General features: G+C 37.6%; 1 protein-coding gene across 2 annotated transcripts in view; it reads left to right on the top strand.

The window, feature by feature from the left end:
• Positions 1–23,862, top strand: part of Satb2 (SATB homeobox 2) — a 175,270-nt gene that overhangs the window by 121,228 nt on the left and 30,180 nt on the right. For both annotated transcript variants that reach the window (XM_058580352.1, XM_046447569.2), the window contains exons 9-10: positions 3,742–3,897; positions 20,353–20,550. In XM_058580352.1, the coding sequence (XP_058436335.1) occupies positions 3,742–3,897; positions 20,353–20,550 (354 nt within the window). The remainder of the gene's footprint in view (positions 1–3,741; positions 3,898–20,352; positions 20,551–23,862) is intronic.

Below are 23,862 nucleotides of genomic sequence, written 5' to 3'. Positions count from 1 at the left end.
AGGCAATGCAAAAAGTATGCAATTAAAAAACAGAATGGTGCAAGTATCACTCAAGGGTCCCATATGAACTGATAGGGGGAAGGTAGGCCTTACTTATTTTCCTTCTTGGGATGATCTCAGGATTTGGTGACTTCCTGTTCTTTCTCTTTCATAATTTCAAAGTACTCTGTGCTTAGGCCTTCCAGGAGATGTAGACATCTCCTAATATAGTGCATTTTAGAGCTCCTACCTCAAGGCAGCCAGGGATCATTGCCAACTCAGATCTGAGCCCACTCATCTTTAGTCTGATCCCTGTTTCCCTTAACCTTTTGCCAAGTTGATTTATGATAGACCCATCCCATTCACTATTGCTAAGATGGGTTGCAAATCCATGGTCGGTGGTTTTGGGGACCAATATTTAACAAGTGCACATTTGTACAAAACTGAAAATTGGGTTCTTCAAAACTGAAGATTGATTTGCTTAGATATTATAGTTTTTTTAATGTCTTTTTTTTTTTGATAAATTCCCAGGAGCTGGTTAACAGAATCAGAATTTTATTCTAGTAGAAATATTTGAACTTTTTCAAGGACATCAATTTTTTCAAACAATTTGACTATTTATATTTTTCACTGTGCAATAGATTTTTAATTGAAGCCCATGTTATATCATGTACTGCCCAATTGTGTTATTTACACTTAGGTCCTTAGTGAATATTTCAAAATAAGTCCCTTGACTGCTTAATTTGGATGTATGTAACTAAATCTTCTTATTCATTTTATTTTAAAAGTTTTGGACTTAAATATTGAGCTATAAAGTTGGGCAAGTTGTTAATTTGCACTAATGTTTACTTCTGTGAAATTCACCAGTATTTTTGCCACTTTGGAAGCCCATTAAATCATTACTGGAGACCCTTGCCAGACTTCACATCCACATAATCAGGAGTCTGCTCTTGGAAATCACTTCTACTCATTAGAAAATAGAACAGATTTGGGTTTTGTTTTCAGGTTTTTTACAATATTTTTTAAAACTAAATTGTCTCTTAGGCACCTTTCTAAAGACTTGATAGCTTACGGAACCTGACCAAACTTATAAGGCCACACAATTATTGACAGTATTTTGCTATTTTTCAACAGGATCCCACCTTGAAAATTCCTAGATAAAGGTGCTCTTTAGGGATCAGTGTAGGAAACTGATCATTCCGTTTCACAGTTTTTAGATTTCAGAAAATAAATACAAACTATCCCAACATATTTTTGAAAGTGTAGTCATGGCACTGCATTTGTATTTCTTTGAAATCTCCTTTCTGTTGGTTAAAGATCAAGAAAGGATAAGTTATTAAAGTCTTTAAAAATATTTTATGAATACCTTCTTGCTTAAAATTCTTCACTGACATATCTGAATAATAAAGATCCATGGTATGGTAATTGTTTTAGTTTGAGAACAGCCTAGGAGAGTAGCCACTGACAGCCTTTGGTTGGAGTCAGCAGCTCATACTCTTAGGTAGTCTTATGCAGATTATTTTCCATTATTTTATTTTGGTAAATTAGTAGTTTGCCAAAAAAATTGAAGAAACTTCAAATTTTAAATAAAGTCTCCTAAGTTTCTCCTTATAATTCTTCAAACTATTGCTCAGTATACTTAATAACAAAACATCCATACAAGAATAAGAATGATCATTTTGTTAAGTACCCATGTATCAGGTATTGTAAACATGCTACACAAATTCTGTCATCACTCTTTTGTGCTATTGATCCCATTTTACAGATGAGGAAACAGGCTTATGTGGTGAAATAACTTGCATAAGGTCACATGACTGAGTGGTAAAGCTAGCATTTGAACTCTAGTTAGTCTGATTCCAGAACCTGGACTCTTAATTGTATATTGTAGCAACTTAAGGGATTTTGTTTTTGTCCTGGGAATTCTAGAGAAAATTCTGTCAGTCTAGTAGGAGATAATTGGTGAAGCTAATGAAAAGAGTTGAGAAACACAGAAATTATTTGCTAACACATTCACTTAAAAGGGATTCTACATCATGTACAACCAGAAAAATTAGAAATTATACTCCATTTATGTATGATGTATCAGTGCATTCTACTGTCATGCATCACTAATTAAAACTATTTTTTTTTTTAAAAAGGGAAAGCACTGTAGGTTAACTAGAAAATTTGAAAAGAAAAAGGAATTCTTGAAAAACTTAACAGAGAATTGGATTTTTATGAGGTGGTCCCATACCTGTAGGGAAAAGGACCCCTGTAAACCCAGCACCCCATGTGAACTGGGGATTTGGAAAGCAGTGTTGCATAGTGGTCCCAGCCTATGCTTTGAAAGGCTGTTTCAGGATATGGTTCCTTCATTGGCTGCTGCATGTCCTTTGGCAAGTTAAACATCCTCGTTTATTTCAATTTCTTCATCTGCAAAATGAAAATGATGATTCCTAACTCATTGGATTCTTACAAGAATTAAATGAGATAACAAAAGCTAAAAACACTTTATAGAATGCCTGGCACATAAAGAGAATCCCATAAATTATACTTACTATTACTTGGCAGTAACTAGAAAATAGTATGAGACAGGGAGACCAAAGGAGAATGACAGAAGTCCCTGAGCACTCTTGGGAAGCAAAACCTTCAGGGAAACTTAGGGCATTGAATGTGGCCTCAAGACTTTCTTGGCAAATGATTGCATGGTGTCCGGACTGCATGTTCCATCTTCCTCCCAACCAGCATGCTGCTCAGCCTAGTCGGGGGCAGCATGGGCATTCACAGAGGGAAAGTTGTGATTTGGAGGCACTTCCATTGGTTTGGAGTGAAGGGGTTCCAAAAGAAAGAAAAGAGTTTAGATCCATTTAGATCCATTCATGTGTCTGATGGGGTCCAACTTGTCCTGGAGTCCTGCTGCCATGGGTTCTAAGAAGATGACTCAAGTATCTCTTAGCCACCTGCAAAGCATTTTAGGGCCCAGACTAAGCAAATCCTCTCACAGTCTTTTGGAAGGAGGAGATTCCAATGTTTTAGGATTTTCCTTACCCCAAGAAGTACGGATACCTTCTTTATTGTCCTTCATTTGTCTCTGAAGCTGATGGGAAATCATTCAATTAAAACGAACACGGCAGAATACATAAAACTGCAATATGAGTTTAAGAAAATGAAAACGGCACATCAAAGGCATTCTGAAGCCTAGTTTTATGAAATGAAATTTTGTTTCATTTCCACTGATTTCCTAGGTGAAATTAGGTGACTGTCTGGGTAGCATAATGATGATAATGATGGGAAACCATACATACTCAAATGACATACGTAAAGCTTTAATAAAGAATGAGAGAGACTCAAGGGAGTGCATTAAATTGAGTAATAATTTATTATTTAGAGACCTCTACCCATTTACTCATTTTTTCTGGAAGAATTGGCTCTTCCTGCAAGGTGTGCCATTTTTAGAAAGAAAAAGGTGTGTGTGTTCTGCATATTTGTTTTGCAGTAGATGACTGCATATAGTTTGATGCCCAGGGTAGCCATCCTACCTGGGAACCATCTAGGATACTGTAAGGGAGAGAACAGGGTTGACAGGATTCTGCATGTCCTATAGGAATGCACTGCAATTATTTCCAATCACAATTAACCTGATTAGAATAATGGACAGGAAGTGTCCCTCTGTAGCTAATGCAGTTTGGCATCAGCTGACTGAAATCCTTTGATAATTTCTGCACAGATGGCTGGGCTGAATGCAGCACTTTTTAAATTATTATTTTCATGGTCTCTTGGTAGGCCAAAACCTCGACACCGACAACAGACCTCCCTATTAAGGTGGACGGCGCCAACGTCAACATCACAGCTGCCATTTATGACGAGATCCAACAGGAGATGAAAAGGGCCAAGGTGTCCCAAGCCCTGTTCGCCAAAGTGGCTGCAAATAAAAGTCAGGTGAGTGGTTTTTAAAAGAGCAAAACTGAGGGCTGGAATTAGACCTTTCTCCTCCTCCCACCAATAAAAATACATCTGTTCCTATAATAATAATAACAATAATAATCCCCAGGGAACCTGTCATGTTCTGCCTCTTACTCTTCGTTTTGCTTCTACTCCCGCTGGAATTCAAAATAGAGATTAAGCCAAAACCCAGCCTTTTTATTTTAAAGGATTTTTTTTAAAGACTCAGTTTTGAATGATTTGTCCCCTTATTATAAGCCCTGCTATGTACCTTTTGTTTTGTTTGTTTGTTTGTTTTCTTTCTTTATTCTATCTTCCTGTTTGGGGGTTTTTCGCAATTTTCTTTTCTTTCTTTCTTTCTTTCTTTCTTTCTTTCTTTCTTTCTTTCTTTCTTTCTTTCTTTCTTTCTTTCTTTTTTTTTTAAACAAAACCTGAAATGAACATAACAGTACCTTCCTGGAGACCAAGTTTAGCCAGGTCTCATCACCTTTCTTATTCCCATGGGGAAGGGGCTGACTTGGCTATAATAACCACTTTCCCCAGCCCCAGAGACACCTTGTGATTGTCAGGTGTTTCTTTTATATACAGAATACAGTTGTTTTTCCAGGAGAAAACACACGTGGAAGGATCCAGAGTAAGTGCTAAAATCTTTTAACAGAAAAGCATAGAAGCTTATCCAGTAAAATTTTTCAGAGTGTCGGGATTGTGGGGAATGTAATGCTCAGGGGAAATGAGCAGACAGATGCTTAGGTTTTTCATTTCTGAAAGCAGCAACAGTTGACGGGATCTACTATCTGCTTCAATTTGCTTAAAGGGGCAACTACTGCCTGTTCCTAGAATCCTAGGTTAGTTTGAGGTGCTCACTTTTTAATCCCTAAGATAAACCATTAATACATGGTGGAGGAAACAAAAGAGAGATAAGGCATACTTTTGAGAGTCCTTTGATGTTGAACTTGATTTCCTCGGTGGCTTTGCATGACAAATGTTTTCATCCCTACATATGTAAATGGTAAAATTGTTCATCATCTCCCTAACAGATCTTTTGGTGTGTGCTATAGTGAAAGTCACTGAATATTGTACTTCTATTAAACAAGAAGGTTTTCAATAAATACTAAGTTCTATGAGTGACAAATATTATATTTAGACTAATTATATTGTTTTGGGGTTAGGCTTTTTTGCTTGCAGTTTTTGCAGAAACCTGATTTATTTTCAGATGTTAATGAATGGAGAGAAGACTATCAAGGAAATTTGAAGAGGACTGCAGTATTTGTGTCCCTTTTCAGCTTCAATATAGTCATTTTTCCAGATTTCTCTCTCTCCATCAATGAAATTGGTGAAATACAGTTGGCTAAGATGTGATGTCCAACCATAGTATGAAATAACATGAAAAGAAAACACCATAGAGCCTTCTTAAACTGTTAAATGCATAAAATCCCATGTACCACATGGCAAAATATAATGAGAGTTGGAGCTGTTAAATGAATAAAGCTGTTAAATGCATAATGCCACTTGGCAAAACTACTGTGCATTTAATGGTTTTCCACTGTGTAATAAAGGACATATGTGGTAAATGTGCACTGAGTATAAAAGCTGCACAATTGATTTTGCAAACCTGCCTCTTGGTTGTGACTTGATGTAAATATCAAAGTTTCATTCAGTCCTTCTTTCAGAAGCATCTCTCAAAAAAAAAAAAAAAAAAAAACTGAAGACTGCATTCTGCAAACTTGATTCAGAATTCCTGTAATCTTCCTGTTGACTTGGCACCATGGTTTTTTGGAATTAATGATGCCTCCAGACTTCCAAAAATAATTCAGGTGGCTGATTGAAAGCTGTGTTTGCCAATTGGCAGAAGCACATTTTTGATGCCTCCTGAAGAAATTGGTAGCCCTGGTTTTGTAGAACCTGGAGGAAATCATAGTTCTGGTGATTCATATGCTGAAAGGTGAGGTAGAGCCTTAGTGAGGATAAGACACTCAGAAGTTTTTCTTTTTGCATGAGAGCAGTGGTCTTATTTATGAATGGGGAGCCTTACTGTAAATAGCTAACTAGGTCAGCAAATGGGATGTTATTTTTTTAAAAAAATGGTACCATCAAACAAAGAGAACTTAACTGATGGTTGCAAAGGCAGTTTAGCACAAGATAGTCACTCCATTTTATAAGCAGCAGTAGCAGCATTCACTTGATAGTGTATTTAGTGAAATCAATTGCATTATTTGGTGCCTTGCATGTACACTTGGTGCATATCATATATGTGTATATGTACATACATATGTACACACACACACATACACACACACATATATGTATGACTCACATTGGGACTTGACCTCTTCCAGCTGCACTGATCAAGGGGTAACACTTGTTTTATTGGATTGTGAGAACTGAGAGAGCAAAGATTTTCTCTCCTCTTCATTCCTTTTCCTCCATTGCTTTCCTTTGGAGGGATCCAGAAGTTCTTGGAGTGACTGAGGAGGCAAATACATCTCAAGGGCTTTCATTCTCCTGGAGGTCAAATTAGTGAAACCTTTAATTAGGAACTCTTGTGAACTGGAGGAGGCTTGGAGCCCTGAAGGCCCAGTTCAAATATGCATAGCAACTCTCCCCTTCCATTAGAAATTGTTTTAAAAATAGAAATAAACCCTGCAATAAACCTTATTCATTCCTTGGTGTGAATTGCTGTAATCAGCTATTAAAAATAATACTGAACACTGCCCTGAGCATTAGGGAAGCTTTGAATGAGGAATAGGAAAAAGGGAGGAAAATTTTAGAAAGATTGAGGGTGGTCTGCCAAGATGGTCCTTGGGGCTGTAAGTGTGTAGAGTATAGGCACAATGGAGGGGAGGTTTTCAGAAAAGGAGTTGAAAGGGTGACAAATGAGTTGGTTGTGAAAACCCATTACTGGGAAGTGTGTGTGTGTTTCCTGAGTCCATGAGTTAGTCAGGATGCATTTGTAGGGTTGCAGACCACCGCCTGCAGGTCAGAGCCTGCTTCTTTGTCAAGACAGGCCAGTCTATCATCTCATTTTGTTAGGTATATCCTCTCTGACCTTTGCCTCTTTATTCATGAGAAAGAGATCAAAGAAGAGTAAAATTAGAGGCAAAACTTGCTTCAGCACATTTCACTTTGTACTTTTCCTTCATTTTCAATTTAGGATCAGTTTAGTTGCTTAGAATATTTGCATGTGTGTGTGTGTGTGTGTGTGTGTGTGTGTGTGTGTGTGTAAATTCTGAGGATTATCCATCTTTTCTTTCTGTAGAATATTCAGATCATTGGTCTTTATGGGATAGAATTGCACTGTGCCAGTGACTATTCTCTGTGAAATAGGAGTGAGGGGTTCTTAGGAGGAGTCATAATGTACATGGGTCCAGGACATTTTCTGAATCATTTCAGTCTGACCCTTATGTACAAAGGGCCACCAGGGAATGAATGCCCAAGATGCAGTGTGAAGGCACAGGAATTCCTTGTCCTCAGTAGATTCCAGCAATTTCCCTGTCCCCCATACTCAAATTTAGAAGGGCTTCTTTCTCCCTGCCTTCCCAGTTTTATCTTATCACCTGTGATCTAGGAAGTAGAAATACAAAAGGGAGAAAACAGTAAACTGAGGGCTCTCCCACTGCAGTCCTCCAGGGATACTCAGATATTTTGTGATTGCATCTTCAGTCACATTTGTATTGAATCAGTTTCCCTCTTCCCAGACATTCATTCATTTTTCTTCTCATGATCTGCCTTTTGTCATCTTTGGTAGTCTACAGTTGTTTAGCTCATAGAATGTTGAGAATCAATTGAAGTTGATTTTCAAAAGGAGCCTGAATCTGCATTATTTGTACACCCAAAGACCCAGCTTTACCGCTAAATTTGGGTAAAAATAGAGTAGGGAGAGAAATGGAAAGGGGCTTATTTTAGTTCCCATTTCCTGTCCCCCCCCCATTGGAAAAAAAAAGCCAATGAACAAAATGTTCAGGAGGGCACTATGCTTACTTTCTGTGTCAGGAAGATAGAGGGAAACAGACACTGTTCTGTTCTGTGTGGACAAGGGGACAGAAATAGCCCAGTGGTAAGCCCCAGGAGCTAGTAATGAAAGGTACAGTCCCAAAGCTGCTAAAATAAAAGGAAGGGGGTGATCTGGGAACAACAGGGATGCAGTGGGGTGTCTGCTGAGATGATACTGGTAGGGGATCCTCATCTCCACCCAGGTTTAAAGACTTCCGCCAATCTGAAGGTTCCCTCTCTGCCACTCACACCTTTCCAGATTCACAAACTGCAGAAGCAACAACAAAGTCAGAGATGGAAGACTCCATCTTCCTGCTACAAAAACCAGAATAGGAGGCACAATTGTGATTCACACTGTAGCTAGAGAGGTGGATTTCTGGCCTCCAGTACAGTTTCAATATGATTTTCCCTGTTGAAATTGTGTTCTGCATGGCAATTGGATTTCAGTATGTTCTATGCTTCATGTATATTAGGATTAAGTAGACTTGTGTATTGGCCATTATGTCTTATCACTACGTTTCTTAAAAAAGAAAATTGTATTCTGTATTCTCAACTCCTGACATAATGAATTGTATTCCAAAATGGGGGGCTACAGATGTTTTAGATGTAATTTATAAGCTCAGATTTTGTGAACATTCTTTTTTTCCCCCCTAAAATCTTCTTATTGATGGCCTAATTTACTTGGCAGGCTAAATGGTTTAAAATGTTTCTCTGGTAGGTTCTTTTTAAATAAAGCAAAAATAAAGGAAAGAAAGAGAATTTTACATAAGGAAAATGATGGATATATTACTTGGTTTGTTTCTTTTTTCTATTATTCTTTGCTATTGGAGTTTATGTCACATTCAGTTTATGTGCTAACATTTTCTTCAGTCATGGGTACTGTACTAATTTTTATTTTTGTGTCTCTTCTTAAAAATTTCCCAGGTTCAACCTAGTTGTGTCTATTTCTATTTAAATGAATATTCTATTTTATAATTACATGAGTAATAATATCCTCATTTTAGAGAATTCAGATGGTGAAGAAAAATACAAAGGCGAAAACATGGATCAACGATAATTTCACATTTGAGAGATAGTTACTATTGGCATTTTAGAGTCTTTCAGTGTGTATGGGTGCATGAGTCTACATGTGTGTTTATATTATAATTAAGATGAGACCTTATAGTACATAATTATAAGACATTTTAAAATTTCAAGTCTTCTTTTAGAAGGAACTCCTTTAATTTTATTTCTATTTTTTAAATATTTTTTTATTATATTTGAGGTTTACAACATAATGTTATGCGAAACCTAGGCAATAAAATGGTTCTGATAGGGAAAGAGATGAACATTTCTATTATCTTACACTGTTCCTTTTTTGTGACAGGAATAGCTAAAATATACTTACTAACCAGAAATCCCTGATACATTGCTGTGTTATTAACTGTAGTCCTCATGTTATACATTAGCTCTCCATATTGTTCTTCTACTGAGATTTTGTATTCTTTGACCTACATCCCAGAAGAGGAATTGCTGGGTCACATAGTAAGTAGTTCTGTTTTTAATTTCTTAGGAACCTCCTTACTGTTTTCCATGATGGTTAGATCGAGACTCACTCTCATCAACAGTGTCTTAGTGTTCCTTTTGCTTTACACCATTGCCAACAACTGTTAGCTCTTGTTGGTAATAGCTATCTTAACAAGTACGTGGTGATACTTCATGGTGGTTTTAATTTGCATTTCTCTGGGGATTGGTGATGTTGAGCACTTTCCCATGCATCTGTTGACCATTTTTATGTCTTTTTTGGAGAAATGCCTGTTAAGATCCTCTGTCCATTTTTTAATGAAGTTATTTATCATTCTGCTACTGAGTTGTAAAAGTTACTTACACATTTTGCATATTAACTTCTTAACACATATGTGGTTGGAAAACATTTTTTTTCCCTACCCTGTAGGTTGCCTTTTTCACTCTCTTGATTATTTGCTGTGCAGAAGCTTTTTAGTTTGATTAATCCCAGTCACTTTTGCTTTTGGAGCTTGAGCTTTTGTTATGATATCTAAAAAAAATCATTGCTAAGGCCAATGGCAAGGAGCTTTTCCCCTACGTTCTCTTCTTGTAGTGTGATAGTTTCTGGTTTTAGCATAGGTCTTTATCTGTTACGAGTTTTTATTTGTGTATGGTAAAATAAGGGTCCAATTTCATTAATTTGTGTGTGGAAACCCAGTTTTCCCAGCACCATTATTTGAAGAGTCTATTCTTTTTTTGTAATTGGTACATTTTAATCATACATAGTAGTGAGATTTGTCGTTACATACTCATGCATGCACATAACATAATTTAGTCAGAATACTTTCCCCATTGTGTCCTATTAGTGCTGTGGTCAAAAATTATTTGATCATTTATGTTTGGATTTATTTCTGGACTCTTGATTCTCTTCCATCAGTCTGTTTTTATGCTAGTACCATGTTGTTTTGATTTCTACAGATCTGAAATATAATTTTAAATCAGGGAGAATGATGCCTCCAACTTTTTTTTTTCTTTCTCAGTATTGTTTTGGATATTTGGGGTTCCATAAGAATTTTAGGATTTTTTTTTCTATTCCTCTGAAGAATGCCATTAGAATTGTTTTCTTTTGTCCTTTATTATTTATTTTTTGGTGCTGAGGATTGAACTCAGAATCTTACATATGCTAAGCATGCACTAACCCAAGCCCCAACCTCTGGAATTTTCATAGGGATTATTACATTAAATATATAATGATTTGAGACTCTGAACAGATTTTAGGATTGTTTTTCCTATCTCAATGTAGAATATCATTGGAATTTTGTTAAAAAATTGCATTAAATCTATTATTTGCTTTGGGTTGTGAGACATTTTAAAAATATTATAATTTTATAAAATTTTTTTTAGTGGCAAGCTTTTTACATAGAAGAATAAATTTATAAAGTGTGGCTACCCTAATCTCTATAATATAGAGACAGGAAGTATAGCCCATAGGATGCCTTGTGTAAAAATGAGTTGGTGGTGTCATTCTCACTCCAGATGAGGTCATTTTGCCATTTGTCTTCAGTAAGGCAGACAGCCTTGCCTAAGTAGCTGCCCCTTCCTGTTGGGCAAGGTTTTTTGGAACACAACCCTCTGACAGCCTATCAGGGAGTCTCTACTCTTTGGGGCATGTATATAACAATTTAAGGCTGTTTGCCAAATTTAAATTTAAAAAAATGAGTATATTTACATGAAAATTGCTATTCATAGTAATAGCAATTTCTTAAAATTCCAAATGTTACACCAAGGGAGTGGCTAATGCAATGATGCCTAAGCATCAAGTTGGGACCTTCAGTTTCCTCTCCCATAAAACTCTGTGCTTAATTTTAAGGGACTTGGATCTATTGAGGTATGATCAGAAATTCACATAGAATTTCAGCTTCGATATCAGCCTTATTATGAAGAATAGGGTTTTTTTTAACCACCCTAACTTTAATTGTGTTACTGTTTCATTCCCTAAAACTAGTTTTTATGGGATTGCTTGGCTAGGTATCAATGAAGATTATAATCACAGAATTCATATGAAAATTTTTTTAAGCCTGGTAAAGGAAACCAGGGTGCTCTACCACTGAGATACATTTCCAACCCTTTCTATTTTTTCATTTTGAGACCAATTGTCACTAAGTCATCCAGGCTGGCTTCTTAGTGACAACTGGTCTCAAAATGAAATGTATTTTGATACATTAATGTATCCCCTTTCCTTAGCCCCCTGAGTCACTGGGATTACACACCTATACTCCTATCTCAGGTTCATATGCAGTTCTTAAAATGTAAAATATCTTTAACCCATTGTTACTGTCTTTTTCCTGGTTTTAAGCTCATTTTTACTGCAGAAATCTCTAGTTGGCATTTTTGCCTCTTCCCGGCACCTTTGAAGCAAATTCAGCAAATATTAAAGGCACCTCTCCGAACTCTTACCAGCCCTCTTGGGAAGAAGACATTGACTTAAACTGTAGTTCTTATGATGGAGAAACTGGTGCTTATGAATAGTTCCTACCATTTTGCTGAAGAGACTGCTTAATCATGTTATAATTTATAGAACTAGATTAGGATGCTCAATGACAGGGCCAAACCCTCACAGAGCCAATCCTCGGGTATCGTGTCCTAGTTGCTTGCTTGTCTCTCTCTGTTCCTCACTCTGATTTTTCAGAAGAGTTCATACTCATGGTCTTCTACTCTATGCCTCACCCGGTTCTTCCCCCACCTAGGGTTCTGATAAGTTCTTAAGTAAGTTCACCCAGCATATTCAACTGTGTGACAGGCGTGCTGACATGATATTTTAGCCTAACATATCTTTCTGTTAATGTATGCATAGTAATTAAATGGTGGAGTATAAGATTGCCCATTCGTTCTTTTTTTAATTGTAAATGGACACAATACATTTATTTATTTATTTTTATGTGGTGTTGAGATCAAACCCAGTGCCTCACCCACATCAGGCAAGCGCTGTACCACAGAGCCACGACCCAGCCCCTCATTCTTCTTTTTGACAGATATGAATGGCTTTTTTCAGGTGTGTGCACCCATATATGCATGTATGCATATGTGTGCATATTTATATATGTAAAGCATGCTGAGTCTCTATAATATTGTATAGTTGTGTACATACCATATGTCTATGACAAGGAAGGCAACAGAATTCTAGGTCATGCCCTTTTAATTTGAGTACCTACAATGGAGTTAAAGAGTTGTTCTGAAATAAAATTTTCATTAGTCTCAATTTCAGACTCAGTCTTTGCAAACACATTCATAGAAATGTGAGAGACATGCTTAAGGTAGCTTAGAGACAGCTGAAAATTTGTCCCCATGAAAATACAGTTCAGCTCCTAGTACACCATTTTGGAAAATAAAAAAGAAAGAAGCAGATCATTTTTACTTACCATATTCAAGGAATAACATAATTAACCTTGAACTATAACCAAATGCTCAGCACATATCTTTTTTCAGATTTCAGTGACCTCCTTGTTGGAGATTCACTGAAGCCCTTGACAAGTCTCCCTTGTATTTAGCCTCTTATCTGTTTCAGTCTTCTTGATTAGGTTATCTTGAATCATTAGAGGGTTTATTTGTTTTAATAGACACTTATTGGATTCATGAAAAGAGAATTCAGTGACTAAGAAACAAGAGCTGAATATTATCTGGCTCATTTCACACTTCAGAAGAGTCTCAACCAGCTGAAGAGAAATCCTTTCACAGTTACAAAAGTTTGTTTGGGGACTTTATGTGCTTCCATTTAGAAAGCGAACTGTCTGTGGTTAATAATATGAATTTTCTTTTAAGACATTCAGAAAACATTTCATTTTGGTTACATATGCTGACATTTTCTGTATTGAAGATGTGGGTGAGGAAATGGCCTTTTCCATTTCTGCTGAGAGAAGCCTGAGTCAATTCCTGAGGAATTGTTCATTTGCTGACTTTTTCATTCACTGGAGTTCCTCGAGGGGCAGAGGGTGGGTTGCTTACTATTAACTAGAATCCACTCTTCAGCTCTGCATTAGGCACATCCAGGGGAACAGTTGTCACTGTGACAAGGTCCACATTCGAGGAACATACAGCCTTCCTTATTCAACAGAGATAGTTACTTGTTGGAAATCAAAGAAAGCTGTGAACTTGTGTTTAATGCTGCTTTGTATTTATTTGAAATATTAAAACTAGAAAATTAGTTACAAACATATTTTTTTTTTTTTTAAGGTGTCACAATTTAGAATGATCAACTGTGTCCTGGCAAAATAAGGAGTTTTGTTCACAGTGACATTTCAGCACCATGGACAGGAACCTCACTCTTCTCATTTGCTGTCCCCCACCCCCACACTCCATATCTGGTAAACATAAGGCTTAGAACTAGGATTCAAACTCATATCTGATAGTTCCAAACTCAAATTAGGCTGTTATTGTTTGTAAATTACCTCCTTGGTCATTTGAACATTCTCAGCCTTTGGTATATTGTTTGGAACACTTAAAACCTTTAAAATTTTTATAAGTAAAATAGATACTGCCATTCCCGCATTTATTTTCAATGCAGGAGAGCTTTAAAAATTCCTACATGCAACAACAACAGCAAGACATACACACTCACACACACACACACACACACACACACACACACAAGAAAATGACTAAGGTGAAAACAGATTTCTTTAAAAAATGGTCAACATAGTTTCATGCTTATGATTTCTGCCATTTCTTTTTAGAAGGAAAACTTCTAGAGGATGAGATTTATGAAGTATGTACTTTATTACTACCAGGCCATTATGGGTCCTGGTTAATATCGAGCAACACTATTTGATTATGAAAATAAAAAGGAGGTATCTAGATTAGGATTAGTGGTATTCTTGACTTTAGCATGGTCTTTTTCCCAAGGACTTTTTGTTATAAGGAAAGAAAGCAGGGGAGGGAAAGAAAGAAGATTTAATTCTTGGTCATGTCAGTTAGAATGCCTTTAGGGACTCCCCGGGCCTGTTGGATTAAGGTGAAATTTCTTTGCATGGTATTCTTTACAGTTGGCCTCTACTTTCATTTCTAGTCTGTGCTTTGGCCCCTCAGACTTGCTGCTGATTCCTCAGGTATGATAATTTTGTGTGTTTTTGCATTACCTGATGGCTTTATCTCTGTTATGTGTTCTCAGTCACTCCCTTTCCCCACATGATGAAATTTGTCTTTATCTCCCAAGGTTCACTTTTGATGCCATATTCTCATGGGCACTAATTGAGAATTTCCTCAGTCAAGAGTTATTCACTGTCTTGTCAGTGATCTCCATTAACCTTTTAGGTAAAACATAGTGATAACAGTTAAATCATATATATATATATATATATATATATTTTTTTTTTTTTTTATTTATTTTTATATATATATCTACCAGACATGTTGCATGGCACATAGACAGTGAGTGCTCAGCAGATTATAAACTGTTTGTAATTTCTACAAGGGGTTAAAGTTGGATTGCCCCATTTTTTTTTATCATGTTCATGCATTAGAGATGGAGAAATAGACCTTAGAACATCAACAGAGTTGCTTCTGAAAATTAGTGAGCTTTTTAACAATAACTCTGAATTTGAGGCCACAAAACATTCTTCTAGGCTAGTTTCTTTGTGTTCTGATAATTTCAGTTCAGTCTAATGATCATGTGTAGGGCATCTACTATGTACAAGGAACCATGCTACGAAAATGGTTAGAAACCAGCCTTTGTACCCCATTCTTGTCCAGAAGCTGACACCTCTGATGGGGATACAGACAGGCCTACTCCTACCAGTAATAATCATCAAATTGTGAGAGTATACACAAATGCATTAGGGTCATATAGGATTGAGCAACCAATTCTCAAAAGAGATCAGGTGAATTCATGTTAGCTGGGTCTTGAAGTACCTCTCATGGGATCAGAGTTTTGGGTATGAGACATTCCAGCCAAGGCAGTAACATGGCAAAAGCGTGGCAATGGGAATATTCCAAGCATCTCTAGGGAGTATAATTTGCAGTCGCTGGGTCATCAGGGGAATTGACGGGAATGAGGTCATGAAAAAAAAAAAAGAAAAACAGGAGCAAACTGTGATTCTTATTGTGGTTCTTATGTGTTCTAATTCTCCTGGACTGTGAACTACAGGTTGTCTCTTTTATGTAACTTGTTAATGATGACCAGTTTACTAGAAGATAAACTATGGAGTTATTATGATTCATCTTCCAAAAGGAATTAATGGCACATTTCTTCAAGTAGTAAGGAGACCTAATACATTTACAACATGATTTGCTTTGTAAATTTAGATTGGCATTCAACTTTTCAGGAACACGTGGGTTGTAAACAAACCATATCTTGATTGGTAGAGTGTTGCCTCACCTGCACAGTTGGAAAAGGAGGTCAGGGTTGTTTTTTCTACTGAGGGAAATATATTTGTTTAAGAGGCTGATGAGATGGCTAAAATGAGATGTTAATAAATATTATTTGCTTATGCACGGAATGTTCAGGAACTCTTTAACCATCAATGGCAAAGAAGCAGTCTTTTATGTTCCTTCTCTTGGTTCAGATATTGAAGGTAAAAGAAAATTTTAATCTTGAATTTCGTGGCAAAATTTTACTTAGGCTTCATGTATGTTTTTGTGTATACTTTCTAGGTAGTCGCTGTATTTTTTGTTTGTTTGTTTTGAACTAATTTCAGACTCTCAGAAATGTTGCAAAAGTAGCACAGAAAGGATAATTGCCCTGTACTCTACATCCCTCGCCTAGCTTCTATCAGCGTCGACACCTTCCATCACAATAGTACAATCATAGATAATAATGCAGTTATCAAAACTAGGGGATGTTAACATGGTTAACACAGTTTAAATACTGTTAACTAACTAGTTTTTCTGCTAACAAATATCCAGGAACCTATCCAGGAACCACATTGCATTTAATTGTTGATTCTCCTTATTTTTCTTCAATCTGCAGCCATTCCTAAGTCTTTCCTTTTATGACTACATCACTTTTGAAGAGGACTGATTATTTTGTCAGACATCTCTCATTTGAGTTTTTCTGATGTTTTCTCACAATGACTGAGGTCATGCATTTGAGGCCAGACTGCCTTGAATACCATATTGTGTCCTTTGCAGTAGATTGTATCCTGAATGCACTGTATCATGGTATCAATGTATCATCATCAGTGACACTTATCATGACCAATTGGCCAAAGTGGTTTCTTCTTTGTACTTTTATCCCTGATTACTAATCACTGTCAGCTACTTATTTCATATAGCAAGGCAACAGATTATGGAAAGCAGAACAGGAGAACAACTTAGACCATCATTTGTGAGTCCCTGCTTTTACAGTTGAGCACTAGACGCTCCAATAGGGTAACCACTAACTTGAAGGTTATCCAGTTGTTTAATGACAGAGAAGGAACTTATTTCTCATGGCTGCAAGTTTAATGCTGTCTGCATTTCCAAGCTGTGCTCAAAAACTTGTATCTCACTTTATTCCTAGTTTCATCAAACTGTAAAAACTAAACTGACCATATGAATACTCAACTAACCTCAGGTCAAAACTTATAAGCAAACTAAGGGAGAAACCGCAGAGACACATAGTTCACAATGCCACTCATAGAGCTGGCCACGGCTGGAAATCAGATGAACTTCTGCATCAGCATTTCTGAAATGAAAATAATTCTCCTGGAATGCTCCACACAACACACAGGGAACAACAACAAAAAACCTACTTGAGAGTTTTAACAGAAAAAGGAGATTTGTTTATTAATAATTCATGAGTTCCCATTGAACATGCACGACAGAAACAGTGCTATTCAATAGAGAATACTGTCATCTGTCACTGTTTTATTTGACATTTACACTTTTTTTTTTTGCCTGATACTGCAAAACTTTCTTGGATGGCATGCAAAATTATATAAATGAAAAAAAAAAATCCCAAAGTGGGGACCCTTTATCTCTTCTGTGATGGGTTCACTCACAATTTACACATGGGTGTTCATGCAACAGCATGACGTTTCCTCACATGTTCATTAGCCACCAAACAAGCTAATAAGACACCCTATTGAGAAAACAGAGATAGGCATCCCAAATGGGCTGGTGGGAAGGATCATGTGAATAGGAAGATGGTGGGTGAGAGGGGAAGTGAGGTAGAATAGATTTCCTGAAGATACATACTCAGATACATGGAGTGGGCAAGGGAGCCAGTGAAATCAAATCATGGCTGCTGTGAAGAAAACTGACAAAAAAATATAACGCCATCTCAGATACGAAATAAATATTCATAAATGGCGTCACAGGGGCCCTGCTGGTGGGGAATACAGCATTTAGTGGAAGAGCAAGTTAGGAGTACCTTGTGATTTTGTGCTACTGTAAGGCTCTCGACAGTCTTTCTGCTCCGTAGGTTAGTTATTATTTATAAAAATCACAGAACCAGCTGATACATTCATAAGCTAATTATTGAAGCAGCTGGGTACACATGGTGCAATATGTCCAAGGCTGTGAAGTAGCACAGATTTCTTAGGGCCTGCTGTGGTGGGGGTGTGCCGTTGAAGGCTCCATCCCTTAATCTGATCAGCCAAGCAAACACTTTGTGGGGAAACTAGATTAATAACCCTCTAAATACCATGAATGTGCTTCATCTTCAAAACCGGGTTCCCTTAAACATGCTATTAGCTCAGCTCCATCAGGGATTTGAGGAAGTTCTCTGGTGCCCTAAGAACAGGGTCTTGTTGGCTACTTCCCTATGCCAGAAATTAATTTGGTTTGCTTATGTCTGCACACATGATCACACTTGTGTCTAATCCGCTCCCTAATAGCTTCAAGGTCAAGACCTTGCATGTCAGTGGGCAAATTGAGCACTACACTTCTTAAAGACTGATGGCAGACAGCACACAGTCCATAACGAGGCCCGGAGTGTTGTTCTAAGTGATTGTAATGAGTGCAGATTATAACAGTGCATATAAATCAAACGTGGCAATGAATGTTGTGTAAGACATTCCAAGTGTCATAAGTGGAGATACCACTCAGCTGTCACCTGTCTCCTTTTCAAGCTGTGGCTTCCCACAATGCAATTCATCCCTCCAGGGGAACAGCAGGTGCTGTCTTCCTTAAGGTCTGGCTATCTCAGAACTTCATCTTTTAACAGATGTAGGTTTTTGTTTTTATTTTCCGTTCAATGATTGGTCTCTATGCTATTGCTTCCCCTGGGAGATGTTAAACATACCTGTTTGAAACATTTGAAAGAGTTCAGTTGGAGACTTATTCAGATCGGTGAAAAGACAGAGAAATAGGAGCTTATTTTTTTTCCTACAGATGGTTTATTTTTCATTTCAAGAATTCTTTCCTTTGTATGAAGAAACCCTTGAGGAAATACTTTGGGACCAGGAGATTTTTTATTTAAATATAATTTATTTTCTGGTAGGAACAAAAATTTGTCTTCATTTTTTTCATACACATGGCACCTTGAAAATTTAACCATTACCTATCTCTTAACTGAATTGGAAAAAAAGGAAGTATGAAAATGCTTGGAAAAACATTTCCAAGCAAATGGTAAGATATCTTGTTTTCATTCTTCCTAACCCTCTAACTCTCCCAAGCTCCCAGTTTATTGCAAGAAAAGATCAGGTCTGCGCAAATGTGGCCTCTCACTTGTAAAAACAAGGCAGTGTTGTGTTACAGATTAGTTTATAAATCCCCAGTGGCTTCACAGTTCAGTGCCTACAGCTGCTGCAGATGGGCCTGGGTTTTTGTCTCTTCGCGGTGCTGCAGCCGGCAGTTGAAGGAGAAAATGGAATGATCAGGTTATTAACATGGAGGCCGCGAGGAAGAGGCTGCACAATGAGAACAGCTGGTGTTGCTGTCTTGGCTGATGCAGCGGAGATAATCAAATCTTGCCTTTTTTTGGGTAAAGGCAGAAGACACAGTGGAGAGTTAGACAAACAACGGCTTATGATATTATATGGGGTTTTTATGATGCGTGTCAGGAACTTTCATTGGCTTACAAGTTATGATATAGAATTTGTTGAGGTTTGGGATTTATTTTTCACAAAATCAGTAGTGTTTATTTATGTACCTTTTTAGAAAAATTTTTACTCTTGCAAGAGGCGTGATATGGGATAGTTCTTATTTTTAAAATTAGCAATGTAGCTTAGAAATGATGGGTTAGAAAGCTACTGGGTAAAATATTTTGACATGAGTCAGTGAGCGATGTTGACAGCATCCTCTGTATTATTTTCATATAATCCATCAGTATTTGCATTACATTTTCTTTCTCATGCAGTTGCAAGAGAGAGAACATCCGGATGCCAGAGTAGGGAGACAGACATTTGCAGGTGTGACCTGACCAACTGCCTACCTTCCTGCAGGTGTGGCTGTGGTAGGAAGATGATAGTTGAGAGGTCCTAGAGCCCAAGGCATCCAGAGAATGAGCAAATGGCAAATGTACATTTGTTTTTTTCATTCTAGCTAGGGCTATTGTTTCTTATGCAGAGTTGCTAATGATTGTAAGAATATTTGTTCCCTAAAAATTCAGTGCTATTTACATGTAGACATTTTTTTCTTCTTTAGAATTTGTCCTCTTATGATACATATTCATCTTCACTCTTTTCTTAGATGGGAATGCTAGTAAATTTGGTAACTTGCAAAAGTTATAGCTGACCAATACAAGTTACCTTTTTTGAGAATTGGATAACTGTAATCTTACTCGAGGATCTAGAAAGTTCTTTCTATTTGAAACTGTAATCAAGGATATATTCTAGAGGAAACCTGATAAGCTCCAGGAGTGAAGACTCTTAGGCATTGGCATAAGTACCTATGTGGGCACTGGTTGGTTTTTGGAATCACACTTTTTCAGTATCTCCCCAGGTTGGTGGGAACAATTTTCATGGAAAAACATGATGAGGTGGGATGGTGCTTATCTCAAGTCCAGGCCCACTCAGCTGCTCTCCACTCTGCAGGCTAACTCAGGTGGCCTCCTCTCTCTAGGGCTGGCTCTGTGAACTGCTCCGCTGGAAGGAGAACCCAAGCCCAGAAAACCGCACCCTCTGGGAGAACCTGTGTACTATCCGTCGTTTCCTGAATCTTCCCCAGCATGAGAGGGATGTGATCTATGAAGAGGAGTCACGGCATCATCACAGTGAGCGCATGCAGCACGTGGTCCAGCTCCCACCTGAGCCGGTGCAGGTCAGCATTCCGCCCCCTCCCTCCAACACACAGGACTTCCTGTGCCTGCCCCAGCTGCCAGTGGTCAGAGAGGCACACCACACCATTTCCTGTGGGTTGGTCACATATGCCACATGCCCATTGACAGAGGACCCTATTTTCACAATGAGCACTGCATGAGTGTACATGTGTGTGTGAGTGTGTGTGCGCGCGCACAGAGAAAAATGACTAAGAAGTCTCATGAAAAGATGGCTGCTTCCCCCAGAGCATGTTACTTGTGAGGTTATGAAGCCTTAGCACTTGTGGAAAATTAAATCTCCCAATCAGAAAACATATTCTCCATTAGTTTTTTTTTTTTCCTTTAAAAAGAAAGAAAGAAAGAGTTTAATCCAAAATTTCCCATGGAACACTTGGTAAAGGTGAGATCATAGCCATGTGACCTGAGGAATACCTTTGAACTCATCTGAACCTTTTTTGAGAAAAATTGTGACAGATTCTTAGAATTTTAAGTTGAGTTTTTGCTGTCTTTGGTTTCCTCTTTTAGAAATCTGCCTCCTTTTGGGTAGCATGTTCTATTGGCTTAGTTTTTGCTCTCATTGAAACAAATACTATTTTTTTTTCCTGAAATTAACTGAGTTTACTGACTCTGTATTCTAAAATAAGTTACTTTCAAGAAGTATTAGCTAGGGTGTCTGTGATGAGACTCCCTAGAATTTTGCTCATGAATAGGTTCGGTTCTGCTGCCCAGTAGCATCAGTCACTGCTGCTACTGCAGAGGACCATTTATGGCCTCTCTCTGAATTTCCTATGTACAAAGGAGAAGTTGAGGCAAGAGTGCAAGCATGTGGGCCCAGTGAACTGGCATACATCTTTAATCCCATCAACTCAGGAGGCCTAGGCAAGAGGATGGCAAGTTCAAAGTCAGCCTCAGCAACTCTGTCAGGCCCTAAGCAACTTAACATGACCCTATCTCAAAATGATAAATAAATAAAGAAAGAAAGGAAGGAAGGTTGGGGAAAATGTGGTATGTATACATAAGGGAACATTACTCAGCCATAATGAATGAAATTATGGCATTTGCTGGTAAATGGATGGAACTGGAGTATATCATGCTAAGTTAAATAAGCCAAACCCACAAAACCAAAGGCTGAATATTCTCTTTGATATGTGGGTGCTAACACACAATAAGGGGGAGAGGGAAGAATGGAAGTTCATTGGATTAGTTAAAGAGGAATGAAGGGAAGGAGAGAGGTTGGGAATAGGACAAACAATAGGATGAATTGGACATAACTTTGCTATTCATTTATGAATATATGACCAGTGTAACTCCACATCATGTACAACCACAGAATGGGATCCTAATTAGAATAAGTTATACTCCACATACGTATAATATGTCAAAATACACTTTCCTGTCCCATATATCTAAAAAGAACAACAACAACAACAAGAGGATTGGGGATGTGGCTCAGTGGTTAAATGCCCCTGGCACCAAAAATAAATAAATAAAAGGGAATAAAAGTGAAGAATGGAAGAGAAGATGCGAAAGGGTGTGCTATGTTTTCTTGATAAAGATGTAATAGGAGAGAGGCATTGAAGAATGTGGTGAAATACACCCCAAGGTGTCTGTGTCCCTTCCCTTTGCTCCATCCTCACATGCCTGGGGGAGAAGCCAGAAGTTAACGGTCCATCAGGTCACTTTTCATCCAAATATTGACATCTCAGTCAATGCTTTCATGCCATCATTGGTCAGTTTCCAAGGCTGAGTTTGTAGAGTGAGTTGTCCATAGAATGAATTGTTAGGCTGACGGATTCATCTAGGAAGTCTCTTGCAGTGTCTGCAGTGAACCCAGGATGGGTGGAGGATCAGGGTGCACAGTTAGTGGGTGGCAGAGTCACTTGTTCCCAGGAGGCTGAACCACAGGCTTACTCTTCAGGACCCAGCCTCCCCCTTTCCAGTGTTAGTCCTTTCCTGGCTGGGGCCTCATCCAAACACTAGGGCACCTCCCTGCAGATAATTAGACCAGCATACTGAGTCACACAGTGCAGTGGTTTTCTGACTTTGAAATTTTAACTTCTTAGAATTAAAAAGGGACCTCTGTAAGTTGTCTTTTATTTTAGGAAATAAATTTATTTGAAAAAGTCAAGGGAAGTTTCCATTTATTATCAGTATCATTTCATAAAATTTAATAATTTTAAATATCACAGAAATTAAATGTATAGCTTTAGACTAAAGACCATACAAACAGTATGAATTCAGCCAGAGAAACTTGCTATTGCCCCCTCCTTTTTTTTTTTCCTCATTGCGATGTAAACTGGTCCAGACTTCTGTCCTAAACTAGCACGAGGCCATAGGCTGCCTTTGGAACCACTGACATTGACTTTGCATGGTCCAGCCTATGTCCAAGTGAGAAAAACTGACTTCTTCTAGAGCTTAGTGAAAGGCCCATTTCAGTAGTACAATAATGATCTAAGTTGAAAGCTTAGAAACTTTTGAGATAAGAACATGAAAACCCAGTCTCTATTATGATTGAAGATTACCTAATTTGAATGATAGCTTCCATACCATTGGTCTTAAATCCTTGTCCAGAAATTGTCTGTGTGAGCCTCGTGTGTATATAGCTAAAAGGATGTCCAGCTTACGGTTAATTGCTTTACAATTGACTAGTTTGAATGAAGTATCTTAGAAGCAGACAGCCAATTGATTTATGAGTTTTATTATCTTTTATGTTAGTATGTCAGAATTAGATACTGTGCTGACAACATTTAATGGGTAAGCAAGAATCAGTCTATAATTTTCCATTTCAGTTTTCAGTACTTTGCGGCTATTAACATTAAATTCTGATATTACTTAGATAAATTCATTTATTTTGGGAAAGTTTATACTTATCCCTCAGATATTAGCTAAAGAGTTTACAAACAAGGTAATTTCCTGTACATTGAAAATATCCTACCCATTGACCTTGATCCCATCAATTTTTGGTACATCACTTTTTTTAGTTTTATACATAGTGTGCCTGTCTCTGACAACTGCTTTGCTGAATTTATGTTTGTCAGCAAAATGCAAAGCTGTGGATTAATTATTTATTGCAGTTATAATGTGAAAAAATGAAGAAAATAACTGAAACCAGTCATCAGAATTCCTAAGACTGAAGAATTTAGCTGGCATAACCTCTGTGACTTGGGGAGGACTGTATTGAAAAAGATACCAAGTCCTTAAAAAATGTCTGTAATTGTCCAAAAGCCATCACTGGACTCATTGGAATTCACTTGTGCTCTTGTATCAGCTAGAATTTTAGGGAGATATATTTACTTATGTTTTTAGAGATTTTA

This window comes from Marmota monax, unplaced genomic scaffold (genome assembly GCF_021218885.2).
Source record: "Marmota monax isolate L192 unplaced genomic scaffold, Marmota_monax_Labrador192_F-V1.1 WCK01_AAM20220418_F8-fsc00007, whole genome shotgun sequence".
NCBI classification, from domain to species: domain Eukaryota; kingdom Metazoa; phylum Chordata; class Mammalia; order Rodentia; family Sciuridae; genus Marmota; species Marmota monax.
This window is presented reverse-complemented; position numbering and strand designations above follow the sequence as displayed.